The sequence below is a fragment of the Sminthopsis crassicaudata genome, chromosome 4, assembly GCF_048593235.1.
Source record: "Sminthopsis crassicaudata isolate SCR6 chromosome 4, ASM4859323v1, whole genome shotgun sequence".
Lineage (NCBI taxonomy): Eukaryota > Metazoa > Chordata > Mammalia > Dasyuromorphia > Dasyuridae > Sminthopsis > Sminthopsis crassicaudata.
In genome coordinates this window covers 272,341,454-272,367,695 of record NC_133620.1, presented here as the reverse complement: position 1 = coordinate 272,367,695, position 26,242 = coordinate 272,341,454, and the positions used below count along the sequence as shown (strand labels likewise).

The following is a 26,242-nucleotide window of genomic DNA, read 5'->3' as shown; positions in this document are numbered from 1 at the left end:
ATATATTGCACCCCTGGATCCCTGACACCTGTTTTTGTCTCTCCTCTCCACTCTAAAACTCATGTATCCTTAATTCCTTAATAATTATGACTTAAATATGCGTCAAGTCAGCTATGAGTTTTAATAATGTGTGTTCTTCACTGCATAGGGCATCCTGTGTGTCTGATAAAAGGTAAGCCAGTTGAACCTACTAGTTCAAAAGAACTGATTACTAAATTTTCAGTGTGAGCATTTACTACTAGGAAATTAATAATAATAATAATAATAATAATAATAATAGCTCACAATTTTATATAGCCCTTACTATGTACCAGGCACTATGCTAATTGCATTACAATTATTATTAAGAATCCTAGGAACTAATTATTTTTATTATCCTCATTTTACAGAGAAGGAAATCAAGGCAAACAGAATAAGTGATACCAAACTCAGATCTTTCTGAATCCAGACCTGAGGCTTGATTTATTGCTTTATTGATCATCTAGACATGAGAAAGTGATGGTGAAATTTTAAAAATACTAATTAAACCTAAAAGCATTTTATGTGTATATTTTAAGGGGAAATAGAGCTAAATTGTTAAATATTTACCAGCACACCCTGGACAGGCCATATATTTCTTTATTATGGTCATCTGTGAAGCTAACCAAAGGCAAAGCTAGTCCTCTTGTTCCCTTAACCAAATGTGCTTGCCCAAAGCCCCAAAAGAGTAAATCTTGAAGTGAAGAATAAAAAATGAAGACAAGAACTCAGAAATAGAATATCCTCAAGTATCAGAATCACAGAGACTCAACTGATGCTATTTAGAGCTGTGGAGGGAACATAGCCATGATGACACACTATGGGTATTTGTATATTAAACTTTTTAATCTCTAGGTGTGGTATGAAAGAATTTGTTTCCCATTAATGGAATCTCGGTATCAAGAGTGAATGAAGTAGGTCAATCCCTTACTTTCCCTAAGTGGAAGACTCACCTTGTCAAGAAGGGGTATTTATGCCATAACCCTTCTTTGTGTCTGAGTCTTTTTGGCAACTGATAGACCTCTCTATAAAATTTAACTTGATGAACACCCTTTTACAAAGCAGATACATAATAATATTTTTCTGACCCCAGTATAGTCTATATATAGTCTTTCTTCAACCCAATATTTCATAAGAGCCAGAAAATTCATACTCCCTTACTTTTGCGGGGTCAAGGTTTCCTCCAAGAACTCTTCTATCTTGTTGACATCAGTTTTAACATCCCCGTTGAATGTCAGAAATGGTGGATGGGTCCCAGGGGCCAGGTTATGCAGATCAGCTGGCTTTCTACAAAGAAAGTGAAAAGCAGGTGTTGGTTCATATCACTCTTCTTAATGTTTCAGGAAAATATTAAACTCTAAAACAGAGATTAGCTTCCTTAGTCACCTTGGGGGAATTCCCCATGTCAAACTTTTGGGAAGACATAGACAAGAGTCACATAGGATTAGCAGCATGTATAAGTTGCAATCTGCATTCCTGGAAGGACCTCCTAAATTAATGAAATTTAAAATCTATTTAAATCTAATACCCAACTCTTTCATTCATAAAGACAAATTTGACCCTTTAGTAAAGGCAGATTTTATGTGAAAAGAAGAAAACAATTGGAAAAAAAAACAAGAAAACGCTTTATAGGAAGAAAGCAATGTGGTATAAAGTAGCCAATGGATAGGATTGAGAGAGAAGAAACTTGGATTCTAGTCAGTGAGTAGCTACCAACTGACTAACTCTGTTACCCTGAGCTTACTACTCTATTTTTTAAACTTCAATAAAATGATCCATAATATTTAAAAAATGATTTCTAAGTTCCCTTTTAGCCCTCATACACTCTGTTCCATAGACCTGAATTTTACTGAAAGATAAAAAAGATAGGAAGCCCATACTTTGAGTCCTACTTGAAAAAAATGGGCAAGGACAATCCATAAATAGGTGATTAGCTATAAATTTAGTTTAGTTATACCAATAGCTTATATATAATATCATTTTTTTTTTGCTTTTAATAAGTTGTTTTGGAAATTAGCATGGTTTGGTAGCACAAGTATCATTTCCCTTACAGAAATAAACTTAAAAGAATAACTGAATATAAGAAAAGCATGAATTGTGCAACAAATGCATCCTCAAAGAAAAGTTTTTCTCAGATATAGAGAATTTAAGATTCTTTGCTGACATTCTGTATAAGATGAAGTGACCCTACTATTCATTCTACAGCTAAATTCTGGTCACTTCTGATCTCACAATGGTAACAATCCCTAATAAAAATATCAGGCATTGGAGACCATTGCATTGAGGAGAAAAAAAAAATCAACCGAAGTATATTAGATATTAGTTCATAAAGTACATATCCCAGCAGAATTTGAAGCAAATATCTATTAATAAGCAATGACAGGACATTTCAAATTTAGTTTCTTGTGCTATTATTTTTCCCAACTAGGGATTATATATTCAACTCATCTGATGCTACTGGATAGAGATGTCTAAAAATGGCATAGTAATTTAACAAAGAAATTATTTGGGGGGTTTTAAAAGTTGTTTCAAGAGTAGGTAGAGCTAAATATTTAATGATTATTACAACTTCAAGGAATTGAAACCCAATGTAAATAATCATACTGTAAGAGTACATAGTGTTATATAGAAATTTCATTTTTTATTTTGTGACATACAGGACCATAGAATTTATTGTTGTTCTTCATCTTTCATTCTCAAAGAGATCCAATGATCTCATGAGGGTGATGTCTTGGCTTGTGGATAAATTAAATTTAAGTGAAGCAGAGCTGCACAAAGTCACAGTCTCATTCTCTCCTCCAAAGTCAACATAGTCCAATGGCAAGACAAATGTCAAGAAGACTGGTAATGACTCAGGATGCAATGAGACATTGGATTTATTGTTAGATCATCTTAAAGAATTTTTCATTTGTTGTTGGATCATTTCAGTCTTGTATAATTTCTTGTGACCATTTTACCAGAAATGAAAGATTTGTAGCTAAGTCCAGTGGATGGAGTCCTTTACCTGCTGTCTGGACCAAAATCTGACACTAGTTTTGTGACTCTGGAAAAGTTACTTAGTTTGTCTCTGTAAGCTTTGCTGTGAAATGAAAATAATAATGTTATATCACTCTTGTTGTAAAAAATCACATGAGATGATATTTGTAAAGCACTTTCCAAACCTAAAAGGACTATATAAATAAATGCTACTTAGCATTATAGTTATGGATACTGAAGAGCCTTCTTTACAAAGAAAAGGAATTAACATGAGTTTTGCTGCTTCAAAATTGGTTCATAAGGACTATAGAGCTTTTTAAGCTAGCTGAAACTTCCCTGTGTCATTTCCTTCATTAGGATGAACTTTTTAAAAGCAAGAATTGCCTTACTTTTCTATTTGTACCACCAAAACTTAGCATGGTACTTTGTACATAGTAAGCACTTAATAAATCCTTTACTCATTTCTGACATCAATTAAAAAGAAAAAAATCAAGAAAGAAGTTTTTTTTCTAACATTTTAAATGAAAAGTACTTTTAATTCAGGGAAGCTAGGTGGTACAATGGTGGACCACCACGTCTGGAATTAGGAAGAACTTCATTCAAATTCAGCCTGAATACTTCTTTAGCTGTGTGACTTTTTGTTTTAAGTAACTTAATCCTGTTTGCCTCAGTTTCCTCACCTGTAAAATGAGCTAGAGAAGGAAATGGCATAGTGTTCCAGTACCTTTGCCAAGAAACCCCCGTTTGAGATCACAAAGAGTCAGTCAGATATGACTAAAACAACCAAACAGCCACAAATAGCAACTTTTAATTAACAGCAAATAGCAATATGACTATATTAACTATCTGAGTGCCATGACTAGTTATAAAAGATATGGTCAGCATAGGGGGAAAAAAAAGAGCTGTGACAGGCCTGTGACAGTTTCTTAGTAATAAATAAGCCCAATCAGCCTGAGCAGGTGAGAGTTGAAAAAGAAAGAAAGAAACAGCATGAAACAAAGGAGAAATATTCCCCTAAAGTAAGAATTCTTATCTGGGGTCCAGAAACTTGTTTTTAAAAAATATTTTGATATTAGTGGTTGTTAATTTTAATAGTACTATATATTTCATTTTATGCATTTAAAAACTTTATTGTAAGAAGAGGTTCATAGGATTTACCAGACTTTTAACATATCCATATATTAAATATTAAAAAGGCTGAGAATCCCTGCCCTAAAGGAAAGAATAAAGATTAGAAGGGAAATTCAGTATGAAGGATGTGAAGTTAGAGTTCCTCTTTAAATACACTCTTTGAAAAAGGGCTCTTTCTAGGAGTCTTGGCAATGGGAAAAGTGGTAGTGGAAGGGTTATAAAAATAAGAAGGGAGTAACTGGAATTAAGATCAACCTGAAGTCAATTAAAATTCTAAAGAAATCAATTGGGAGGAGGGGAGGAGATTCTTGGGACAAGGGAGGAGGCAAGGAAGAATTTCAATTACATTGCTGTTCCCATACCATTCCTAAAGCATACACACACTTACCAGCTGTGCTTTGTGGCACACCTTCCAAAAGCATTTTAAAAATCTCATTTACTTAGTTTCATTGTTTACTCTGTATGTGTTCCTTACTTCAGACAAATAAAAGGGCCTGTTTAGTTTCATCTCCTTTTTTTCTGAGAGCTAACGATATAAGAAAGCAATTCTTGGATTCCTAGTGACCAAGATGTAATAGTGATCTTATTTTTCAATAATTAGTACTTACTGCCCTTTTGGGATTTTACAAGAAAGTTATAAGGAAGTTTACAAGGAAGGAAGCTGTGTTGTTTTCAGTTGTGTCCTAGTCTTTGTGATCGCATTCAGGGTTTTCTTGGCAAAGATAATAGGGTTATTTGCCACTTCCTTTTCTGACTCATTTTTCAGATGAGGGAATTGAGGCAAACAGGGGTAAGTGACTTGCCCAGGATCCAAGCAAACATCTGATGGCAGATCTGAATTCATGAAGGTGAATCTTTTTGATTCCAATCCTGATGGTCTATCTACTTTGTCATCTAGCTGTCCAATGCTAGAGAAGAAAATAACAAATCCCTCTAGTCTCTCTGTGAAGAAAATCCCAAATGGGATCACACTAAGTGGTACACAATTGAAAAATAACTGAATAACCAATAACATCTACCTCCTAGAGCTGCTGTGAAGATCAAAAGAGATAACAGATATAAAGTACTTCGCAAACCTAAAAGTGTCATACAACTGCTAGATACTTATTATTATCATCATCATTATTCCGAGATTTAATTAATAATGTGAAGGATTTGGATAAGCCAAAAAGACAAGAGAAGATGAGGGAAATAGTATATGAAGGGAATGATCAAGGACAAGGGTTAGTCCAGATTAAATGATACATTCTCCTTTATGGGGAAAAACCCCAGGAGATTAGCTTGGAATCAATTAACTTAAGTCAGAGCCAGAATGTAGAAGCCCCTCAATGTCAATATATACAGCCTGGCAATAGGGAGCCATTGAAGGTTTCTGAGCATGACAAAGGAATGATAAAAATGACACCCTCAGCGTGGTGTAAAAGTAAGGAATAACAGATGCAAGCAAGAATGGTGGTCTACAGAGACCTACATAGTGAGTCAAATCAAGTCAACAAGGATATACTGACAATGTGCCAGTCTAAGCTCTGGTAACTGTGGAAAGTGATTATGTCTATGTGTGTTTGTGCAAAGGATAGGACTTGTGCCCTGGCTTAATCCACACCAAGAGAACATATAACATCAGTATTAAATAAGCAATAATGAGAGTTTTAAGTCTGTCTAAATACGGCATATTTTAATTATGATTCCAAATTGAAATCACCTCTACGCTCCTGTTTATAAGGAGAGTCAGGAGATACACAGTGAAAGGTAAGTAAGTTTAAAGAGCATTGAGTTTTAGGTGATTGTGGAAAATTCAAGTAAAACGGTTTTTTTTAACAGATGGAAATTTGCAGTTAGAGCTCAGGAGGTTAGTCAAGACAAAATATATATTCAAAAATATATGTATAAGTATATATACATGTAAATGAATTAATGTGCACATATGTGCAAATAAACATGTATGCATATAAACATAAGAGAGATCTTCATATATACTTTTGTATGTTTATATATATACTTACATGTATATATACCTATACATGTGTATGCATACATATACCTACTTATATATTTATGTATATGCATGCCTATATCTATATATATTTATACACACATACGTGTACATCCATATGTGTATATCTACATACATGTATATGAATGAATGAGAGTAGAGATGTTAAGAATGAAAGCAAAAAGAGATAGAAGGAACCTAAAAGAAAAGATGATCTCACTAAGAAAGGGGGTATACAAAGAGAAAAGCAGAGAGCTAAGAACTGAGCCTTGATTGATGATCTCACTTCCATCCCCAATTTAAGAAGGTAATTAGTAAGAGACAAAAGAGTGTTCAGCATAAACAGCTTAATTTTCTTCAAATCTGGTCTCCTATTAGAAAGTGCCTGAATGTCTTATAACCAGTAATCAAAATGTATTTTTTAAATGACAGAAGTCACATCACATGGGGAAATTAGAGGGACCCATACTTTTTCTCTAAAACCTAATAACCTGTAGAGAATTTCAATGACATGAGAAAGTCAAAGCATGGTTCTTATAGTCCTGGAAATTCAAAGACTCCAACCTGCTCCACTCCTTGAAATGTTCCAGGCTAAAGGCATCCCCATCTTGAGCTGTGTGACTCTCCTAAGTGGTTCTATTACCTTTTTAGGTCCACAGTGGTGACATTGAACACAACCCCTTTCAACCACAGGATCATGAAGAGACGCTGAGAGAATGGGCAGTTTCCAATGCTTTCACCATCTGATCCAGCCTATGAAAAAAAAAAAAAAAAAGAAAGCATTTCTATTCATTTCAATCCAACGAACATTTATTAAGAAATGGAGGCAGTTTTTCAGGGACTGGGAATACAAAACCAAAAATAAAACCTTCTTGGTCCATAAGATGGCAAAAATCTATTGAGGGGCAATAGGGGATAATACATACATTAGGAAATAAATGCACAAAAATATATACAAAAGAAAAATATATAAATATATATGCATACATATATAAATATACATATGTTTATCTCATATCACATGAAGAAATAAGAGGGACCAACGCATTTTCTCTAAAAACTAATAATTTGTAGGGAATTCCAATGACATGAGAAAACAGCATGGTTCTCATAGCCCTGCAGTGATGAGGAGACCATGTGGGCTAACTATGAAGGCAGGAGATGGAATGTCCTGTAGGGGAGAATAGTAAGGTTGCAGCTACACCTTAAACTTAACCTTAAAGAATGTTATTCATATTTAAATAAGTAGAGAGGACCCTAAAAAATACTATTTGTGTTTAAATTGCAAAAGGCAGATGGAAATGTAGACATTGAAACAGAATAACTTGAGCAATTGAACAAAAGCTAGAACAATCAGGGCATCTGTCAGAAACAGTAAACAAATAGGAGCAAATGAAAAAAGCCACCATTCTGATTGGGGTATGTTATCTTGCTCACTCCCTAAATAAGAATATTACTGAAAACTCTCTTGGTTGTAAGAATAATACCTTTATAGTAGATAGCATTGTCTAAAGCAGCATTGACTTTTGTATCTCACCTTAATTATCAGACTGGTAATAGTGAAGTATTTCAGGAAAATGCAATTATTAGAGGGGGGGGAAATGAGATAATGCTTATAAGCTATTAAAAAAAATAATCTCTTGATGGTAAGAAGCTTAGCTAATGGTAATGAATTATTTGACCACACCATAATATGTACCACCAGCGGTACTAGCAAGTATTTATAGAAGCCAATCGTTTCACATCTGCTACCTCATTTGTCCTCACAGCCCTGGGAAAGGGATACTACTATTATTCTCATTTTACAGATGAGAAAACTAAGACTAAAGGGGAGGGGGTCAAATGCCTAGTCACATATCTAATAAGTATCTGATGCGTGATTTGAACTCAGCTTTTTCTAATCTGAGAGTGAATACTGTAGTCTCTGTATCACCAATCAAAAAAAGTAAAAAGTGTCCTTCAAACTTGTATGGTTCCTCCTCACTCCACAATGGCAGTGGAAGCATGCTGGCTGTTCAGTCCACATTGTCATGAAGGAAAACTGTATTTCAAAATCATCTGACTGATAGAACACTTTCTGGGCCCAGCTCCTAAGTCAGTCTGACTGCACAACATTGGAAAGAAATGGGAGATCTTAATTCTAAGACCTTTATGAGATGGCCTTTATCACTTACTAAGGCATCCAGCACACAATAGACACTGTTCACCTTTCCAGATCATTGCATAGTACTCAGGAACACCTTCCTCTAATACTTTTTGGTTTCTCCTGTTTCCCATTTAACTTCTCCAATAGACTTGTCATCTAAATTATGTATTAAGTGCCTCTTTCACCTCCATATTTATTTAAAAGTTTAAAGATCACAGAGCTAGAGCTATAAGGGACATGACAGTCATTAAGTGCAGCCCCTTTCATTTTACAAATGAGAAAACTGAGGCTGACAGAAGTTAAGTGATTTGTCCAATAGTTATATGGCTAGTTATCAAAAGCAAAATCTGAACCAGATTATCCTGATTATAATTCCATTTGTATTAGAATTTTTGGTATATGACCTTAAAAAAACTACCCAGATTCAAGGCACACAACTCTTCTATTGATAGAAATGACAATGATAAATACCTAGGTTAAATTTTTTTATATAGTATGTGAGAAACAAAAAAAAATCCCAATTTGAAGAAGACTTTGTCAAAGAAGTGGCTTTTCAGCTGGGTCTTAAAGGATGTGACAGATAAGTGATTGACCAATCAATCTTAATTAAATCCACATTGTCCCCCAAAGTTTAATAATGCAAAATCAGTATGTTAATATTTAGAATAACACAGTAGCACAGAATAATATACTTTGGGTCAAGTTCTGAGATCATGGTCTCAGACACTTACTAGCTGTGTGACCCTGGACAATTCATTTAATGTCTAACTGCCTCAGCTTTCTCATCTGTAAAATGAGGATAATGATAGCTCTATCTAGCAGAGTTAGTGTGGGGATAAAATGAAGTAATATTTGTAAAATGGTGTGCAAATCTTAAAGTTCAACATAAATGCTAAGTATTAACAGTATTATTGGAGGTTCTTAAGTGAGGGTACTAGAAGACATTGAGATATAAAGACACTATTCTTTCCATGTAGTTTCTCTTGGTAACATCTTATCAAAAATAGGGTAGTTCTCATATTGAGGGTTCTTGTAACAGTGAAGAAGGACTTTCATTGTAGTCAGTAGGATTAGGTTTAAAAAGCTCATTGGAAATCAGCAGAATAATTCCTGTCTTTACTCAAGGCTATAGAAATGTGGGTGTATTTACTTCTGCAGAAGGTGTCTAATCTGGTTGTGTAAATTTTAAAAATGTCTTTTTTTTCCAAAAGATAAAAAAAAATCTGTAATAAAGATTTTTTTAAAAATCAACCTATTTTCTATATGTTTAAGTGGGATGCTATTGTACTCCAGAACCGACATAAAAAGAAATATTAGAGAGATGGCAAACCATGAGCAAAGCATTTTGAAGGAAGGGCACTGCATAGTCTGTGCTGGTATCCATTTAATAATAAAGATATGGAGGAAGAAGGCACCCAGTGCATTGGTGGCTAGGCATTGAGGCTACAAAAAACAAGTAGAAAAAAATAATCCCTGCCTTCCAGGAGCTTTCATTCATTCTCTCGTCTGTGTCTTTTTGTCTCCTCACTCTTATGTAGAGTTGTTTTCAGTCAGTGATGTCCAACTCTTACTGGTTTTCCAGTTCCTTCTCCACCTCTTTTTAGAGATAAGAAACTGAGACAGACAGTGTTAAAACTTGCTCAGGTTCACACTGCTACTAAGTATCTGAGGCCAGATTTAAAACCAAGTCTAGCTGAGTGCAGTTCTGGTCCTCTATCCAGAGTACCACCTAGCTGCCCTCAAGATAGAAAGAGATAGATGAGCTAGTGCTTAATTAAGCTCTTTAAGGCTTACAAAGCCTTACATAGGCTTACACTTACATAGAGAGAAAGAGAGGAAAACAGACAGAGAGAGCGGGAGAGGGAGACAGAGAGAAAAAGAGAGACAGAGACAGAGAGAAAAAGAGAGACAGAGAGAGACAGAGACAGAGAGAGGGGGGGAGGGAGGGAGAGACAGAGACAGAGACAGAGAGAGGGGGGGAGGGAGGGAGAGACAAAGACAGAGAGAGAGAGAGGGAGAGAGAGACAGAGACAGACAGTGACAGAGAGAGAAAAAGAAAGAGAGAGAGAGAGGGAGAGAGGGACGAGAGAAGGTGGAAGAGGGGGAAGAAGAAGGAATAGGAGGAAGACGGAAGGAAGACAGAGACAGACATACCAGAGAAGAAGAGAGGGAGATGGAGAGAGAGAAAGGTAGAGAGATGGGGAGACAGAGAAAGTAAGAGAGGGAGGGATAAAAGGGGAGGAGGGAAAGGAGAAGAAGGGGAAGAGGAAGGAAGACAGAGAAAGACAGAGAGAGAGACGGAGAGAGAGAAAGGTAGACAGAGAAAGTGAGAGAGGGAGGGATAAGGGGGAAGAGGGGAAAGAGAAGAAGGGGAAGAGGAAGGAAGATAGAGACAGACACACAGAGACAAAAGAGATACAGAGAGAAATGGAGAGGAGGTGTGACGGGGGCAAGGGAAAAAGAGATGAAAAGGAAAGGGGAAAAAAGAGGGAGAAGGAAGTCAGAAATTTATTTATAGGAGGAAATAGTCAAGAGATGCCCAAGCAGAACTGGATAGGTTGCACAGTTGGAGAGAGTAACCAAATTATATAGTTATTTCTCTCCTGGCAATTACATACTCACCTAGATTTAAGAGTTATATGGAAAACTCAGACCTGTTCCAGGGTTGGACAGAGGTAATGGATATGAAATTATAGGCATTGTACCTCGGTCCTAACCAAACCAAGCAACCCATCACTTCTTCCTTTCTCGCTTTGTTCAAATGTTGGAAATGGACCTGCCCCCTAAGTAGCTAAGTGTGCATGGGCTCCATTATATGTGTGAGGATAAAATGACTGGGCATCATATGTCACCTACAGAGCTATAATTACTGACAGTTCTTTATTCTGCAAACCTGCTCAAGCCAGACTATTGTTAATTTTAGTAACACCTTGGCCCACTGAATAGCTGCTAAACTTAAAAGTGAGTTTATTATGTGTTTTTTCAAAGATCCCTGCAAGAAGCCATGGCCAGATTTGAGGGAAGAAAGAAGTAATTCGCATAGTGCTTGGTACATAAAAAGTACTAAATACCCTAATATGTGTACTTTACAAATATTACTCCATTTGATACAACAATCCTGGGACAACCATACTATTATCCTCATTTTACAAATGTGGCAACCGAGGCAGACATCAGGTAAGTGACTGGCCCTAAAGGTCACACAGCTATAGTAAGTTTGTGACACTACATTTGAAATCAGGTTTTCCTGACTTCAGGCCCATTGTTCTACTCATTGAGCCCTCCTAGCTGCCTCTTTAATCATTTAAAACTCATTTTAAACATCAGCTTTTTCTTTTTTCTATTATAGCTTTTTATTTACAATTTCTATGCATGGGTAATTTTTCAGCATTGACAGTTGCAAAATCTTCTGTTCCAACTTTCCCCCTCCTTCCCCCATCTCTCCCTAGATGGCAGGTAGACCCATACATGTTAAATAAAACATCAGCTTTTTCATAAAGCCTTTTTGTATAGACTTCCCAACTTTAGCGCTTTCTGTTACCCCAGAGTACTTTTTATTTACTTTATATTTATGTTGTGTTTTCTTACATGTATAGATGTTGCTTCCTTCAAAAAGAGGCAGAATCTCTCTCTCATTCTTTTAATCTATTATATGCCTGGTATTAGTAAGGGCGTATTAAATGCTATTTGGTGGCTAGATTGACTGATTTCAAAAACTCTTACCCCATGTTAGGGACAATTTAATTTCAGTTAAATTTGAACCAATTTTTTTTCTGGTTTAAATGTTGACAGAATACCTGGTAGGTTGCTGAAATGAGAAAGCACTTAATAGGCAATTATCAAGATGGTCATCCTTTAGTTTTCTTGAGGACTGATCCTAGATGCTCACACAGAAACCGGAGAGCTCTTCACTTGTATTTAAAGGGTGAAGTTGGTTGGTCTGTATTTTTGCAGGGTGTAAAATGGATAAATTCACAAATCCATTTAAAGTAAAAAATATATAATAAAATCATTTCTCACATGTGTAAAAGATATACAAAATACTAAAATCTGAACCTTTCTTTTAGTTAAATTACCTTACGTGGACCAGTTAAGTGAACTTACTTGAGGGTCCTAGAAAAAAGAAAGAATGGAGGAGATGGGAACCCCAGTGTCTCCATGGCAAATGGAGATTGATGTGTCCAATACAAATACTGATAAGTCACTCAACTTTTATGAGTATGTATTTCCTCATCCGTTAAATAAGGAAGAGAATGATAATCCCTTGCCTCCCTTGGAGGGTCACTATGAATATCAAATTAGATCATGTCTGTAAGGAGTAAAGCTCTAACAGAAGCACGAGATGTAATTACTACTGGAGAGAGGGGCAAAATACGCATCATTTGGTTTTGTGGCAATGGCTAGTGAAGGAGGAAAATTCTTTAGTGTGGCCCACGGAGTTATAATTATGAGGAATTGTAGAGAAGCAACAAGATAATAAAAACAACTAAGGAGACTCAAAGCTAACACTTTAAAATGAGGGTAGGGTATAATACTCCTGCTGGAGAAAGCAGCAGAAATCGGAATGTCTGATTAGCTTAAAATCTGGCAAGGTTAAGTCTGATGGGAGTCATATCCCCAGCCCAATGCAGTTATTGGTTCTGCCAAAACACATTGGGTGAAAAAAGAGAAAAAAACCCATTACAAAACCATGGTAGCTAGCTAGGAACTAAACTATAAATGTTTAAAAAAAAATTCTAGTAGAAAAGCTTCAATTAGGTTTTTATGGAGACCTGAAACAATATAAGTTTTATACTAGTATTCCCGACAGTTTTCCCCTCATCTCATTCCTGTCCTGAGAGTTAAGATTTCTCAGACAGGGATGGAAGTGGAAATCTTCAACATAGAGAAGATCCAACTCACTTCCAGTTGATCAATGGACAGAAACAACAACACCCAGAGATGGAACACTGGGAAGTGAATGTAAATTGTTAGCACTACTGTCTATCTACCCAGGTTACTTATACCTTCGGAATCTAATGCTTGATGTGCAACAAGAAAGTGGTATTTACACACATATATTGTATCTAGGTTTTATTGTAACACATGTAAAATGTATGGGATTGCCTGTCATCTAGGGGAGGGAATAGAGGGAGGGAGGGGATAATTTGGAAAAATGAATACAAGGGATAATGTTATAAAAAAAATTACTCATGCATATATTTACTGTGAAAAAATTTTTATAATTATAAAATTAATAAATTTAAAAAAAAAAAGATTTCTCAGACAGGGTGAGGAGTCCTCAGAAATGTCCTATAATGGGAATTGAGATGGGGAGGAGGGAAACAGGGCAGTGGAAGGAAGAAGCTATTCCTTTTGTCAGTATGTTGGTGCAGTGGATAGAGCACCAGACCAGGAGTCAGAAAAACCTGAATTCAAACTTACTACCTGGATGACGCTGCCCCCCCCATGCCTCAGTTTCCTCATCTGTAAAATGAAGAAGTTAAATGGTGAATCACTACAGTATCATTGCCCAGAAAATTTCAAATGGGATCATGAAGAGTTAGACATAATTAAAACCATGGAATAAAAGCAAACAAAAGTCAGTATGATGGAAAAAGTAATTTCCTTTTATATCTGCCTTGAACACTTATTAGTTTTATTAACCTGGGCAAGTGACCTAACCCTTCTTGCCTCAGTTTCCTGACCTGAAAAGTGGAGATAATAGCACCTCCCTCCTAGGCTTGTTGGGAGGATCAAATGTGATTGTTGTAAAGCTCTTAATGTAGTGTCTGGCCCAGAATAAGTGCTATATAAATGCTGGCTATTATTATTATTAATGGTCTTCATCAATAAGCCTGGAGCCATCTTGGGTGAGCTCGGCTCATGTTTTTCACCTAAATATATTTCTATTCTCATATAATGCTGGAAGAAAACTTAGACACCATCTAGTCCACATTTCTTTTATAATTTAAGAAAATGAGATCCAGAGAAGAAAGGTTATAGAGGTCCTGATAGGTAATTTGGGGATTTGAGCCCCAGGTCCTCCTAATATAGGACCCGGGTTCTTTCTATTTGCTGCAATACCTCTCCTCCTTCCATGCAGTTTTATGGATAGAGATTTCTTTCTGCTCTTCCATTGTGCTATGGTTACCATATCTTTCAGCTTCTCCACCACTTATCCTATCCCAACATTTTCTTGATTTCCACTCCTCCTCTCTACCACTTCTAGCTCCTGTCATGCTTTATTCTACTCCCTAGTCATCTTCTCCTGATCACCACTGCTTCTAGCAATCCAGACAACTCTCTCTGACTATAAATTATAAGTGAGTTGCCAATCTGTATTAATGGAGGACATTTCCATGATGGAAGCTCTTCATACCATAAAATCATAGGTCTGGGAGAAAAATAAAATTCTAAACCACCATTAGACTTTTGTTTGAAGCAGAAAATTTCAAGTAAGAGTAGTCAAAGATTATTTTGCTTATATCAGGAACCAATGTTACAAAATGAAAGATGGAATGAAAAATGGGTCTTTGACCCCCCCATTGCTGCTTCCTGAGAATCTGCTACTGAAGTCTAATGTAAGCCTTTGTCTTGCTCGAGAACACCAGGAACTTTTCCCCCCACAAATATTTATTATATAGACATGTTATTCTTTAGGCTTTCTCACTGAACCTAATACTTGGAACAGCAAGGCGGGTTTGAATCCTTCTGTCCCAGCAATGTACCCAAGCACAGGAAACCAAAATCAGATACAAATCTACAGCCTCAAATAAAAAGAATTCCTTCCCACATGGTCTTAATTCCAAAGAGACGCCCTTCTTGCATAAATCTCCCCTTGGGAGAATCCTCAAACCTGATAGAGGAAACAAGTTTTCCACTCAATTAGACCACTGTCAAAAAGTTTTCCTTTTCTTCTCCTGACATACTTTTTCATTTGTTATTCAAGATGTTGGGGAATTATTTCCAGCACTTGGTCATGGAGTCATTTCTTTGACATGCATCTGAAGGACCTCTCATGCAAACAGATCTGGCATGCGAGTCCTACAGATATGTCTAAAATATCTTGACACACACATCCTAAACTTCATACTAATTTCTATGCTTTAAAATGATGATAACCAAGGTTCCCCATTTTCCTTGGGTCTATATGGATACTCAAATTTTTAATATAGATAGCCTGATTCCTTGTCCAAAGTTTACAGATCTCAAGAAATATTGTCAAGTGAAGAAATACAAATACAAAAGACATACAAAAGCCTGTGTAATCCTAAAATGCAAGAGAGTCATGGCTTAATTGTGAAGCAAGGCTTAGGTGCATAGAACAATCAGAAAAAAAAAATGTCAGACTTCAAGGGACCAGAAGTTCTGTCACAGGAAGTCGGGCAAGTTAAAGGCCTTATTGTTGCACTCTTTGAAAAACAAAAAGAACCTACAATAAACCTAGATTTCATTTTAGTCTTTAAAAAATTGGTTAAACCTAAAAAAGAAAAAAGATGTAAAACCACTACAGAAATTTATAGAAGTCACCTAAGGGTTCAGAAATATAAATAGGTGGTAATGTATTTACTAACAAAAAAAAAAAAAAAACCATGCTGAAAAAGCACTCTGTATAAAGATATTATCAGAGACATATGTGAACCGGACAAGAGATAGTTTGACAGTGTAGCAACAGCTCGAAATAGTGAAAAATAGAATAGTTGCATTATTGATGTTCACACAATGTGAAAATCTAATAGAAGGACCCCAAGACATTGGATAGAGCCCTGTAATTACAGGACAATGACAAGGATCTCACCATAGGAGAAAGAGATGAATGGGTCATCTTTGTACGTTCATTGTGTACTTTCACAAATTCACCAATCCATTATAAATAGAAAAGTCTAATAATATCATTTCTCACCTGTGTAAAATAAATGAATGCACTTTCCTTACAATAACAAAAATATTATTATCTTCACTTTAAAGATGATAAAATTGAGATGGAGAGAAATTTAAATGAATAGAATTAGAGCTAGAACTCAGTCTTCTGACTCTAAGACCAATACTTTTTCTGGTATACCTGATTATTTTCTTAAGATGTAATGAAGCAATTGAGGCAACATTGTCAACTTCCTGAAGTCTCTAAAGTCTTACCACAGAGATGGCCACCTACTCTATTTAGGAATAAAGTCACCTATCAACTCCTCAATTTATTAAGAAACTTTTCTTTTTTCTTTTCAATACAGTAGTTGCCACAGGCAAATGGGCATGAATATCACTGCAAACAAATGGTTTTAATTTCCACGTAATCCTTTATTTTAAATTACTTTAGTTCCTTAGTTCAAGTGTTATGACTTCAAAACAAACACACAAACTTCCCTTTAATTAATTTGGAGGTGGGAGATTATTGGGATGGTTTTTTGTTGTTGTTGTTTCTGGAAGAAGTATTTGGAACAACATATGCTCCTATTTCTTCATAAACAGTAAAATTTTGATTAATCAAAATCTGGAAGGAACAGAGAATTTTCTGATGGAATGAATTTTCTTATTAACCCTTTTAGAGTCACCCTAGCTGAGTACAGGCAAAATCAGATTAGGAATGAGAAGATTTTCTTGTGAGCCCTAATTCTGGGGGTGGTGATGGACATCATCATTATATCCTCTGTGACCTTAAGCAAGTTATTTTATCCCTATGCCTCTGTTTCTTTATCTTTAAAATGGGGAAGGCATGCAGGTTTGAGAGAATTTAGATCCCAGAAGGGAAAGGAATTTAGAAATATTTAAGGCCAGTGGCTAGGAGGCACAGAAGGTAGAATGCTGGCCCTGGAGTCAAGAAGACTCATTATTCTGAGTTTAAATATGGCCTTAGACATTTACTAGCTGTGTGACCCTGGGCAAGTCATCTAATCCATTTTGCCTCATTTTCCTCATCTGTAAAATGAACTAGAGAAAGAAAATGGCGAACCACTCCAGTATCTTTCCCACGAACACCCCAGTCATGAAGAGTTGGATATGATTAAAAAGACTGAACAAGTCCGGTTTCCTGAGGAAATTAAAGCCCCGAGAGGTTTTGTGCTGCCTAAAAATAATACAGAAAGTCAAACCAAAAAGCCAAGATTCAAATTCATATCCTGCAACTGTAAATTCTGTGTTCTTTCCACTATACCATGCTGCCTTCAATAGCCTGAGCTTAATGATTTCTAAGGTTATCTCTATGGACCCACCAGTTCTAACATTTAATACTGACTCATTTGTTACCTTCTTGACAAAACTATCCCTGGCTCTGCCTCTCTATACAATTTCTCTCTCTTCTGTATTCCCATAGCACTTTATCTGTATTTATATTTGTACTTTATGTTGTACGCATATGGAATCATGAAGGGTTCAAATATTAAAGATAAAACCAGCCACCAGTAAAAGTCAAGGTCAAACAGTTAGAATTTATATAAATGCTTTAAAAGTTTCCAAAACAACTCAAATTAAAAAAATATATAAATGTTAAAATTTGTCTTTACATGTAACAGGGGGAAAAATAAAACATTGTATAAGAAAATTTCTAAAACATTTGACAAAATATCATCTCTTCTGATCTTCCCAACAACTCTATAAGGCAGATATAGTTATTATTCCCATTTTACAAATCAAGTGACTTACCCAGTATCCTACAACTAAGTGTCTGAAGTAGCATTAAAACTTCCTTATTCCAAACTTAACATTATCCAGCAGCCTCTGAAGTTCAAAATCAGAAATCAACACAATACTGCCAAGATCCTGGCAGGAAATGTGAGTTTGAGTTTAAAAGCAAAGTTGGAAGACCAAGGGGAAGCCACATAGAGCACATCCAGAGAATAAACCCTGAGGGGAAATGGCTTCTATTTCCTTGTGGGTGATTTTTATTTCTCTTTTTAAAACCCTTATTTAATATTTTATTTTTCCCCAATTACATAGAAAAACAATTTTAACATTTCCCTCCCTAAAATTTTGAGTTTCATATTCTTTCCCTTCCTTCCTTGCTCTTCCTCATTGAGAAGAAAAGCAATTTGACATAGATTATACATGTGTAGTCATACAAAACACTTCGATGTAAGTCATTGAGTGAAACAGAGCACAGACAAAAACACTCCCCCCAAAACAAAGTAAATAAAGAAAAAGAATCTTTAATCTGCATTCAGGCTATATTAGTTCTTACTATGGAAAGAAATAGCACCTTTCATCAACAGACCTACAGAATTGTCTTGGATCATTATATTGCTGAGAATATTTGTTATTCACAGAAGAGCATCATAAAATATTACTGTCACTGTGTACAATGTTCTCTTTGTTTTGCTAACTTTACTTTGCATCAGTTCCTATAAGTCCAGGTTTTTCTGAGAGCATCTTGCTCAGCACTTCTTAAAGCACACTAGTATTTCATCACAATCATATACAGCAACTTGTTCAGTCATTCCTCAAGTGATGGACAAGCATCCTTTCATTTTCTAATTCTTTGAAACTACTAAAAGAGCTACTATAATTTTTTTTGTATTTATAGTTCATTTTTCTTTTTGTTCTTATGTCTTTGTGAGACAGACATAGCAGTGATATTGCTTGGTCAAAGGGTATGCATGGTTTTATAGCCCTCTGGGCATAGTTCCAATTACTTTCCACAATGAATGAATTAGTATACAACTTTGCCAATAGTGTATTAGTGTTTTAATTTTTACACATCCCCTCTAACATTTCTCATTTTCCTTTACTATCATACTGACTAATTTGACAGGTATGAGATAGTATTCAGAGGTTGTTTTTTTTTTTTTATTTGAATTCCTCATCAATAGTGAGTTACAGCATTTTTTATGTGACTACATATAGCTTTGATTACTTTTTCTCAAAACTGTCTATTCTTATCCTTTGGCCATTTATCAGTTGAAAATTGGCTCTTATTTCTATAAATTTGACTCACTTTTCTATATGTTTGAAGAATGAAGTCTTTATCAGAGGAACTCACTGTAATTTTTTTCCATAGTAATAATGAACAACTCTGTATTTCCCACCCACCCCCATCTTATATTCTCCTTGTTTATCATCCTCTCTCTTCTTCTACCCTATCCATTTTCAAAAATGTTTTGCTTCTGACTTCTACTTTCTCAAAGTGCTCTCCCTTCTATTGCCTCTGTCTTACCTTTCTCTTATCCCCTTCCCCTCCTACTTTCCTGTATGATAAAATATATTTCTATCCCAAACTGAGTATATTATTGCCTTTTTGAGCCAATTCCAATGAGAGTAAGGTTCATGTGTTCTCTCCCTGCTTCCCCCATTTTCTCCTCCACTATAAAATCTCTTTCAGGATTCTTTTATGTCAGTTAACTTATTCTACTCTCCCTCTTCCTTTCCCCTCCCTCCTAGTGCATTCTTCTTTCTCATCCCTTGATTTTTTTAGACAATCATATATCATTCACATTCAATTTGTACCTTCCCTAATAAATTTTAGTTATTAAAAATATAATTTTCCCATATATAGAATATGAAAACAAGTTAATTTTATCAAATTCCTTGTTATTTATCTTCCCCATTTACCTTTTTAGGCTTCTTTTTTTATTTTATATTTGAAATAAAAATATTCTATTCAGCTTTTCTCTTTTCCACAGAAATTCTTGAAAATCTTTGATTTCCATTGAATGATAATTCTCCTGCCTGCCATCAATTACAACATCGGTTGTAATCCTAACTCTTTTGCTTTTCAGAATATCAAATTTTACAATTTATGGTCCTTTAATGTAGAAGGTGCTAAATCATGTGTTATCTCGATTGAGATTCCACCATATCTGAATTATTTCTTTTTGGCTGCTTGCACTATTTTCTCCTTGATTTGGAAGGCCTGGAATTTGGTTATACTATTGCTGGGAATTTTCATTTTGGGATCTCTTTCAAAAAGTGATCAGTGGGTTTTTTCAATTTCTATTTTACTCTCTAGAGTATCAGGGCATTTTTCCTTGATAATTTCTTGAGAAATGATATCTAAGAATCTTTTTTTTTTTTTTTGATCATGACTTTCAGGTTCAATAATTCTTAAATAATTTATTTTCCAGGTCAGTTGTTTTTCAAATGAGATATTTCACATTTTCTTCTATTTTTTTCATTCTTTTGATTTTGTTTAATTTGTCCTTGATACCTCATAGTCATTAGTGAATTTTTATGCCTCTTTAACCATTTGGCCTATTTTTTTTTCCAGTAATTTTTGTGTCTCCTTTGCCAAGTTGTTTACTTTTTTTCATGATTTTCTTGCATCACTCTCATTTCTCTTCCTAATTTTTCCTTTATCTCTCTTACTTGATTTTTAAAATCCTTCCATGACCTGAGATCAATTCATGGTTTTGTAGAATTTTGCCTTTGTTGTCTTCTTCTGAGTTTGTGTTTTGATCTTCCCTGTTACCGTAGTAACTTTCTATGGTCAGGATCTTTTTTCTGCTGTTTGCTCATTTTCCAATTTATTACTTGACTTTTAACTCTGCTAAAGTAGGACTCTGCTTCTCCGAGTGGGCACTATATCAAGCTTTAGGGTTTTTTATGCAGCTATTTTCAGAGGTAATTCTGGGAAATTTTAAGTTTTGGGTTCTTTCAAGGTAGTATGATCCAGAGAGAGCTGTGTTTACTACTCTCTTGTACTCACTGGTTTGTGAGCAAACACGAGCACTCCTTTGAACCCAGATGACCAGAGTCCTCTGAATTGTCTTGGGCTGGAAAAATTGTTTCACTTCATCTTTTTGTGGGTTCTGGCACTCTAAGAATTTGTTTATTTAAAGGTCATTGGAGGGCTTTGGGGGAGAGATCAGGCAAGTCCCTGCCTTTACTCTGCCCTCCTGGCTCTGCCTCTGGGAATATAGCTTCTGGCAATGACAATATGCTCTATGATAAGAATCAATCAGAGACAGCAGCATTTTTTAGCATCTCCCACACACACACACAAGCTCAGGTGGAGGGAACTCAGCCAAGGGTTTCTCCAAAAATAGATGAAGAATGAGTGAGTAGCTAAGCACCAAGCTTCCCTTTTGTTTTGAAACTCACTCTTAAAACCTTTCCTGAGATTTATTTGTTAGCTCTTATTGCTCAGGGAGCCGACTGAATATTGCTAAATCAACTATTGAGAATAGAGCTCTTAAGACAACTCAGAATCATTGTTCTGGATTCATTTCACCAGGCATTTAATTAAGCCCTTGAGGCAAGGCAAAGATCTGTGGTACAATGGGTAGAGAATGGACACTAGGGTCAAAGAGCTCTAGCCTTGGTATTCACCTTGGATACATACTGGTTAGGTGACTCTAAATTATCTTGTGTGATCCCCTTTATTGTTATTGCTATTGTTGTTCAGTCATTTCAGTCACGTCCAACTCTGTGACTCCATTTGGAGTTTTCTTGGCCAAGATACTAAAGTAGGTTTACTGTTTCCTTCTCCAGCTCATTTTGCAAAGGAGGAAATTGAGGCAGAGTTAAGTGATTTGCTTAGGGTCACACTAGTGAAATTTAAGCAATGTAAAACAAAACATTTCAATAAAATTATTTTTAAAAAAGAAACCAAGGTTTATAATCTACCCCAACCCCAATATGCATGACACTATTATAGAAGTTGGGGTTTGGAGCAGAGTTAGGGAATGTATATCTAATTATGATGTTATTAGCATATGTCCCTAAAATAATAAAGATAATAGTATAGGGGTTGTTCTTTAAATGTTAGTCTTAAAGAATTTCCTGGGGTACTAAGAAATGACTTGACCAAGATCACCCAGCTAGTATGCAAGCAAACACAGAGCAGTGAATCCAAGTCTTCCAGATTTGGAGATTGGTTCCCTATCCTTTGGACCAAATTGCCTCCTAGACTCTGAGTCAAAGACAAAAATGTTAAAGAAAACAAAACGGCCCACAATCCCTGCCCTAGGAATAGAATGCACATTTATGATAGTCATATATTCCTATGGATGAAAATAAGAGCTCAAGTAGCACTTGCACAGCCCCCAGGATATCCCCTGCAATTTGATTCCCCCCTCAGGCAATTGGGGTTAAGTGACTTGCCCAGGGTCACACAGCTAGGAAGTGTTAAGTGTCTGAGGCCAGATTTGGACTCAGGTCATCCTGACTTCAGAGTTGATGTTCTATCCACTGCACCTCCTAGCTCCCCCAGCAATTTGATTTTTAAATATAAATTCTTGGTATCAGCTTGATTTCTTGCCACTTCTTTCTAATACAGAAAAAAAAAAAGACATGGGAGAAGAGAAGATCATTTAAGAGTATACTGAGAGGATTATAAAATTTTCACCTTGGAAATTAGCAATTGCTTATACATCAGGGCCTTGATTGACTTGTTTTTTATCTAATCTTAATAAAGCAAAAGAGAGAGGCAGATAGATGATGCAGTAAATACAGCACTGGTCTTGGAGTCAGGAGGTCCTGAGTTCAAATATAGCCTCAGATACTTAACAATTCCTAGCTGTGTGATGCTGAAAAAGTCATTTAACCCCAATTGCCTTGCAAAAACAAAAAGAGATGAAGAAAATATTAATAATAGAGATTAAATTTTGTATTACTCCCTTTCCTCCCCCCCCAGTCCATTGTTCAACATATACCAAATAATGGATATTAAATTTTGCATTACTCCTTCTCCTCTTCCTAGCCCATTGTTAAACATTTATCATCATTTCCCAGATTGGTTGCCCTCGTTTTCATGGACACTTTTTCTATACTTCAGTATTTAAGATTCATTCTGCCTACTGAGATGGGACATCAACATTCCCTAGAGCCTAGACAGAAATTTCTTCACCTCCCTATCTCTGCTACACAAAAAAAAAATTTGGATTTTGCTTCTCCCCATTCAACATAAACAAGGTTAGTGCTGGTGGAGTGCAAAGAGATCTTTTACTCCAATTCCCTTTTTCTTACTAATGAGGCTTATGACCAAGAAAAGATAAGATGATTTGCCCAAGCTCTTTCTTTATCAGAAAAATATTTTCTTTTGATGTGGGCCTATCAGATTAATATTATAAAATCAACAAATTTTGCTGCAGTTTTAGAAATGGAGACTTAAACATGATAAATATTCCAATTGCATAGTGCAAGGATTCCAAGGAAGAGTTCATTTTGTCTTTTCAATTGAGAGAAGATCATTCTTAATTTGCTAGCAGCTACATTATACACCTACTCCAAAGCAAACTATAATTAAAAAACAACTTGGCTTTTTTAATTCCCTAGGACTTAAAACAGAAATGAAAACTTTTTCCCAAACTTCTGAAAAGGGAAGGAAACATTCTATTTTACTATATTCCTATTAAGAAAAAACAAACAAACAAAAACAAAAACCTAATTCTGCAATTCTGCCTTAACAGCATTCTGGTAAATGTTTAATAACCAGCTCTCCAAGGCGAAAAAAAACGTATGCAAAAAAAGTTTAAGTTTAATCTGTATTATTAACATTTTTTCATTGTTGCCTTAAGTCTAGACAATCAATAAAACAATAAATCAAGCCCCAATATGTAGCAATTTGCCAATTTCTGAGGTATACACATTTTCATTGAACATTTAACTATCAGGCTCTGCAAAGCTTGTCTGTATGAGTTGCCGCAATTAATGTCATTATTATAATAATATATTTAAGATGTTAAAGATAATATAGCCTATCCTCAACATAATGTTCCCAATTAAATGATTAATATGTAAATAGCCCATTCCTATAACCACTCCTATCCCACTAAATCCCACCCTGCCATCTCAGTCCCCTAGAATTGAGAAGCTCTGGCTTCTTCTCTCTCTTATCTTGCTAGGAAACCCTTAGTTTCTTTCCTTAGCTCTGTTCCTACGATAATGTTTCCTTCATCCAAGGGTTGTGATGTCAAAAGACCAATGAATCATATTAGGTAAGGTACACCTATATAGGTGAAAATAGGTGAAAATAGGAGGTACACCTATATAGGTGAAAATACACACACACACACACACACACACACACACACATCCGGGGTTAAAAACTTATAAACAACTAACTCCACTACCTGTTTCATTTTCTTATATTTCATATCAATATGTGAAATCGCAGGTGGCCATCACCCAGGTACAGAATGTCCTGATACCAGATACATCATACAGTCAGCCCCTAAGCATTCCTATTAGGGATTATAAAGACAATGAAATGTAAGGGAGAAAAAGTTAGATTTAATGAATCAAAGAAGCCTGGGTTTGAGCCAAGACTCAGACACTTGAAATAAATCACTTCACCCCGTCTCATTTTTATCGCCTGTAATATTATTATTATTAAAATAATATTAAAATAACTGGACTATCCCACAGGGACTGTTGTGATACAGATGTTTTAAAAGCTATGAAGCACTTGATAAAAAAAAAAAATGAACCATGCCAGATCAGATACATTTCACACCTATAACAATAAAAAAGATCACAAAAGATCCATATTTGAACTGAAATCTATCTAAGTACAGCACTTCCTGCATCTAGATCCTTATGAATGGTTTTCAAAAGGGTTCTAAAGTGTTCAGAATGATATGATAGATGGCTCCAAATCATTAGTAATAAAAGATGGGAATCACCCTAAGGTTTCAATTCCTATCCATCCAGGGAGTAAAAATCACCAGAGATGGAAATAGGCAGTAATTAAGGGATTGTGGCACTACAAGCAAATTAATACACTGTTCAACCATTCTGGAAAGCAATTTGGAATTACCTTAAGAAAATGACTAAAATGGCCATGATTTCTGATATAGAGATAGATCTTATTAATAAATGTATATATAGATATACATATAAAAAAAACCATCTGAAAGAGATCACAGATGGAAAAAGATTCCATGTAAACTAAAATATTCATAGTCAAAATAATGCTTTTTTTAATGGTTGCAGAGAATGGAAAACAAAGTAGATAACCGTTATTTGGGAAATGCCTCCACAAATGTTGGCATTAACTGATGCGTTAATTAGCTTTCTTGAACTGTTTCCTCCTCTCCTTTTTATTTGTTGTTATAAGAGATAGCTCTCAAGAGGTGAAGGGAGAAGGATTTATTGAAAAAGAAGTATAATATAAAAACAAAAACTATCAATAAAATTTTAAATAATATATGTGCAAAAAAAATTTAATTGTAAGCAGTTGGGATGTTAGAACTTTCTCCTTTAATTATGTTACCAAATAAGCTAATTTATTCTAGAATTAGAGCATAGAATTTGATTTAACATATATTTAATTGAGATTCTAGTCATAAAGATCTAGTTATTGAGCCCAACAAGAATTTTGTTATAAAATTTTCTCAGCTGTAATGTAATCATATGTGGAGCTCCTCTGTGTATTAGAATTCTGACTGCTTGTTTGGACTACTTTTTGTGGTAATCAAATGACAACAATAACAACCACAAAAGAAAGTTGGTCAGTTCATGATTGGCTGATATTTGACAGATTCGTATTTAAAAAAAAAAAAAACCCCACAAACATACATCAACTAGATCCTATTGATTGGGGAAATGGCTAGGGAAAAAAAAAGGGGGACATCAAAATATAATGGAACACTATCTATACTATTATTGTTTTTTAGTTATTTCAATTACGTTCACCTCTTTAAGACCCCATTGAATATTTTTTGGCAGAGATACTTTGCAATGTCCTTCTTTAGATCACTTTACAGATGAGGGAACTGAGGCAAACTATATTTAATGACTTGTCTAGTGTCACACAAACTAGTGTCTGAGGGCAGATTTAAATATAGGAAGATGGGTATGAAAGCCAGCCCAATGCTCTATCTATTGAATCACCTAACTGGCTCATCTGTACTGTTAAAAAAAAAAAAAAAAAAAACTAGAAAACAAATAGTGGGAGTTAAATAGTAGAGAGAGCACTGGACCTGGAACAGGGAAGAATTGAGTTCAGATGTAATCTCATTGGAAACTGCTAATTGTGTTACCCCAGGCATGTCACTTAACATCTACTTGCCTCAGACTTCCCATCTGTAAAATGGGAATGATTATAAAACCTACCTTCCTGGGACTAT

At 35.4% G+C, this 26,242-nt stretch overlaps 1 protein-coding gene across 4 annotated transcripts in view; it reads right to left on the bottom strand.

The window, feature by feature from the left end:
* Positions 1–26,242, bottom strand: part of CLIC5 (chloride intracellular channel 5) — a 241,100-nt gene that overhangs the window by 50,140 nt on the left and 164,718 nt on the right. For all 4 annotated transcript variants that reach the window (XM_074310752.1, XM_074310755.1, XM_074310754.1 and 1 more), the window contains 2 exons: positions 6,762–6,871; positions 1,180–1,305 (listed from right to left, as the gene is read on the bottom strand). In XM_074310752.1, the coding sequence (XP_074166853.1) occupies positions 1,180–1,305; positions 6,762–6,871 (236 nt within the window). The remainder of the gene's footprint in view (positions 1–1,179; positions 1,306–6,761; positions 6,872–26,242) is intronic.